This window comes from Centruroides sculpturatus, unplaced genomic scaffold (genome assembly GCF_000671375.1).
Source record: "Centruroides sculpturatus isolate CEXI.00-Female unplaced genomic scaffold, Cexi_2.0 scaffold572, whole genome shotgun sequence".
In the NCBI taxonomy this organism is placed as follows: Eukaryota; Metazoa; Arthropoda; class Arachnida; order Scorpiones; family Buthidae; genus Centruroides; species Centruroides sculpturatus.
In genome coordinates, this window is record NW_019386150.1 from 7,191 (window position 1) to 12,478 (window position 5,288).

General features: G+C 30.0%; 1 protein-coding gene across 1 annotated transcript in view; it reads left to right on the plus strand.

Annotated features, from left to right (window-relative positions):
• Positions 1-2,334: 2,334 nt before the first annotated feature.
• Positions 2,335-5,288, plus strand: part of LOC111613822 (eukaryotic translation initiation factor 4B-like) — a 25,964-nt gene continuing 23,010 nt past the window's right edge. The window contains exon 1 of the mRNA XM_023355173.1: positions 2,335-2,361. Coding sequence (XP_023210941.1) covers positions 2,349-2,361 — 13 coding nt within the window. The 5' untranslated portion in view covers positions 2,335-2,348. The remainder of the gene's footprint in view (positions 2,362-5,288) is intronic.

Here is a 5,288-nt window from a genome sequence, read left to right on the forward strand (position 1 = left end):
TCGCTTGACTCTTTTTAACCATTGATGTCATTATTTCTCCATTTTATTTCCTTTTCGGTATTGACTCTATACCATTCCATATTGTGAGAATTTCCGTATATTTGCTCCAGTTTATTCCCATTCTTCCTACTTACTACTCAGAAATAAAATCTTCTAAACATCAATTTCCAATGAATATTACGTATTTATTAATTTATAATCTGTTATTTATTCATTAAAAAGAAAAATTTGAATATGAGTTATAATCGGCAAAATATTGAGAAATTCCAATAGATTTTCGTCTTAATTTCATTTGTATGATGCAATTTCTTTAAATCTATCCTTTTTTTCCGAGTAGAAAATTGTTCTCGGAATAAGACTTGCATACCTTTTACATACGAGAAATATAATGGTGTATTCGCATTCTGAGAACTCGTCCTATATTATTTTTATATTGTAATAGGTCTATTTGTTTGTTGTTATTTCCTACGCTTGCCTGGACGTATTATTTATCGTCCGACCGTGGATGCGTTTCGGAATCGGTGAAAATATGGTGTAAAACTGATTGAACTTTGGTTATTTTTTAAAATTTAATTATTGATTGATTTATAAATATTGGCGTGTTAATAAAATTGCTATATTCAAAGATTGACTCTACCATCAAATATTAAAAATAGACAAAACCGGGGATGTCTGAGTTGTCCTACCTATGCCATTTAATAACATAATTTGGGTGGAGCGTTAGTGAAGCATCTATGTGGATTAAGGAATTGGGTTTGTTCTCAAAATCTGTTCAATTGATTTTGATTAAGCTTTGCTGTTTTTTATTAATTGCGACGAGGAATCCAAAAATGTAATGATGGTCCATTTAAATATAAAAAATAGGAGTCCATGACTTTGTTTTGATTACACAGAAGTATTAAAAGTGACAATGTTCGCGCTCTCTGATGTAACTAAGAGTGCCTAATGAAATTTAGGTATAGGGGTCAAAAATAAAATTGGCATTGCGTGCACCTAATGGAAAATAGGCATAAAAATGAACAAAACACAAAAACAAAAGCAATTGATGGCGATTGCTTTGTTCTTGGATCATTTCTGTGTTGGCAATTTCCAGGATTGTGTCTTCCGTGGGTGGCAGGTATGAGTATCACCTCTTCTATGCTCTTGGGTGAAGGGATCACTTCTTTCTTTCTGGCTCCATCTCAATTCTATTGCAATATAACAAAGTCATGGAATGTCCTAATTATTATTTTTAGACACTGTAAAAAAATGATTTTATGTCCAGTTCTTAATAGTCCTTTTATCCATGGTATTTTAATGTTATTTTTTTAGTTGTAAGTAGAAATAACAGACATATTTTGCTTATAATCAAACTTTAATTGGTTTCATTTCAAATTTTTATATCCTTGAAATATTTTTGGCATTGGTTGTTTTATTAAGACTTGAAAAAGTGACATCCTAATGTTTTCAGATTAAAAATTATTGTAAAGGTTTTAGCAATAAATTTAAGTTTAAAAACTTTTAAATCTGAAACTGTCATAATTTTTATACTAATAAAGCAATAGATTCTAAAGTTGTTTAAAAGTAGTTTTGGTGTAAATTGATATTTGTAAAACTTATTCAGTTTATTAATTAGAATATGTGGATTGCTTAATTTTTCATAAAAATAATTATTTTATTTTTGTTATGATGATGTAAAATATCACTTAGATATAATATATATATATATATTTTGGAAATTTAAATTTAAGTAAACTGCATTAAAAATTAAAAAGGTTTAAAGGTATATATATATATATATATACCTCTTTTTAATTTTTAATGCAGTGTACTTAAATTTAAATTTTCAGTATTACCAATTTCCAAATTATTTCAAGATTATTTTTGTAGCTTTTTAATAATACTGTTTGCACATGAATATCTTATTTATGTTATATTTACCTGATGTTATAATTATAAATACATAATGTCAGATAGTGTTTGTGCATCCAAGCCTGTTGTGTTGTAAAAATATAACAAACATTGACATCATTGAAGCTATTGTTTTTACTCCTGGAAATATCAAGATTTTGACGTCACATTAACAATTAAACAAGTAACAGACAATAAGTAAAAGCAAGGTTGCAAAGACATATATCAAAGCAAAAAACAATATGGCTGACAAACACCAAGCATGTTCTTATGTGGGCATGCATAATGATGATGCATTGATGTCAATAAAGGATCAAATATGTTTGGTTCTGCAATTTTGTAAAATAAACATGAAACTTATCTTATGCTTATACTGGTACATTATTCATAAAGTTATAATGGATGTCTTTTATAATGTAAAATATGTCGTGTATAAATTCTATCATCCACCATTCAATATGGCATCCACTGGTAATAAGTGTGAATTATTTTATTAAAATTTTTTAACTTATAGCTATTTTAATAATAATTTATGGTATAAAACGGTTATATATGATAAATATTAATACGTATACGGAAATGTTAAGTTTAAATAACTGCATTAAATTCAATTAAATTCTATGTTATTTTATAGTGAAATTTAGGCCTAAAGTTAGGGTTAAGATCGATTTATGTTTTTGCGCCCAAATTGATTAATCGATTAAATCAGACAATATATTATTATAAGAAAAGGTTAGGTAATTCGCTTGACTCTTTTTAACCATTGATGTCATTATTTCTCCATTTTATTTCTTTTTCGGTATTGACTCTATACCATTCCATATTGTGAGAATTTCCGTATATTTGCTCCAGTTTATTCCCATTCTTCCTACTTACTACTCAGAAATAAAATCTTCTAAACATCANTTGGAAGCGGTGGATGCGCCGCTTTCCTTGTATTTTTAAAAAATAAATACATATTAATTTTAATTATATGAAAATAATCGCACAATATTTTATTATAACCGCATTATGTATCTTATTACAAAATCTATACAACACGTGAAAAAAAGTTAAGATTGCTATTGTGTATTCAAATATTATATTAGTGGCGGAATGGAAGCGCTGTATTGTCAGCTTCCAAACAGCCAGATTATACTCATTCGTGCAGGCGCTTTACAGAGCACCAACCTCACCCGGTTTAGCTGGTGGAAGCTACACACTTATAACGCTTCCAACGATTCTATCCACGACCGATTCTGTGCTGTTAGTCGCCTGCCCGCTAGATACTTGGCCGTACTCGCTCGATTACGCGAATCGAGAGTAGATTTATAACTTAACCCAACCGATAAGAATTTACAGTTATGTTTTTATGATAGTTCTGTATAGTTGACAGGAGTTTTAAAAAAAATCCATTAAAATATTTGATATTTTTATTCCGCTCTCCCATTTTATATTACTCACGAATTTTAATGTTAAACCAGTGATATTACGATTTCGTACGTCCCATCTTTAAGGGGATGTAGAAAAAAACGTGCACAATTCTTGTACAATATTAAAAAATTAACTGTTACTTTGTCAGCATCATTTACAACTAAATTTAAACAAAAGCTTAACCGAACCAATCTCTAGCCGAGTACAGCGGGGACTGATTTCTTCGTAATATTAGACGTAATAAAGACAGAAATTTTTCCAGTTCGATGAGAGTGACCGAAAAGTTGTAAATTTTGGAAATTTCCGTGGACACCTGGTCCACGGATTAGTTAGAAAACAAATGACTGTTAAGTTTAACATATTTAGATTTTTACAGCTATGGTGAGAAACGTTTAAAATTTACAACAACCCTGTCCTTTGAGATATACTAGTGATGCGACAAAAGAAGCATTTGACATTAACCGGTATCAGCACCGTGCGTGCATGCATGCCAAATCCCGAGGGTGTTTTAAATATTAAAACAACCCACACCTACCAAGATCGTCTACGATTCCATCCATGAGCCACTAGTAGGGAGCAATTTTAACTAAGTGGATTATTTTAATACTTAAAAAGTAAAGAATATTTTATGATATTTTCACGTACGTTTCTTCACAAAACTATATTCATACAATAGAATATTTTGTACCAGGTATATATAATTGTATATCCATCACACATTTTATTTTAACAAGTAAGTTTTTATAATTTTATTTTTAATTTTAGCCCTTATATCGTGGCTTGCGATTTAGAATGTAATTGCGATATTGAAAATTTATTTTTAAAAAGTTTTGGCTCGAGACCATATAATGAGAAAGAAAACATTATTAAAAGAGAAAGACCAATGCCTAAATTAAATATAAATACGTCAACAAAAATTTGTTCGACATTTTTACCATAAAATTTATGAAGAGAAAATGGCTTTGTGGATGCATAGAAATGCAAAAATTGTTTTGTTGGCCTCGCCTATTATTTTCAAATGAAATTAGTGTGTGGAATAAGAATAGCTTTGACGATTTAATTTAAGTAATTTGAGTAAAGCTCGCAAAAGACACAAAAATCGTAAATCTCGCATCGAGTCTTTCGTAAAATTGAAGCAATTTGGTAATCAAAATAGAATAAAATTTAACATTAGTAAACAATATAAAATAAATATTGAAAATTATATCAAAGTTACGGCTAATAGATATATTATATCTAAATTAGTAGATGTTATCGAAGCGAGAATTGGCATTTAGAGAGCATAGAGAATCTATTGAATCTAATATAACAGATGTAATTATATTGAACTTGCTTATTTATTAAGTGCGTTAGATAATCTATTAATTAAAAATACATTTAAAGAAGTTCAGAAACTTTTGACAAAAATCACGGAAGTTATTAAATTTAAAATTGAGTGAACGAAATCGTCCACTCATCCACACACGCGCACAATAACATGTATACATACAGGAAAAAAAAAAAAATTTCTGCATTTCTCGACGTTTTGAGGTTCTCTAAGTCCAAAAATGTAAAAATTTTGGGGATTTTTAACCGGGCCTCTGTTATACAGTGGCGTGCCGTCATTAGAAGCGGTGGAAGCGCCGCTTTAATTGTATTTTCTAAAAAATAAATACATATTAATTTTAATTATATGAAAATAATCGCACAATATTTTATTATAACCGCATTATGTATCTTATTACAAATTTCTATACTACACGTGAAAAAAATAACAACATTGCAATTGTATATTCGAATATTGGTGGCGGAGTGGAATCTCTGTATTGTCAGATTCCAAAAAGCCAGATTTGCGCACGCGCTTTACAGAGCACCAACCTCACCCGGTTTAGCCGGTGGAAGCCTACGACCTTGAGTTGATCTACACATTTCAACGCTTCCAATTCTATCGGGGACCGGTTCCGGGCTGTTAGCCATCCGCCCGCTAGATATTTGGCCGATTACGT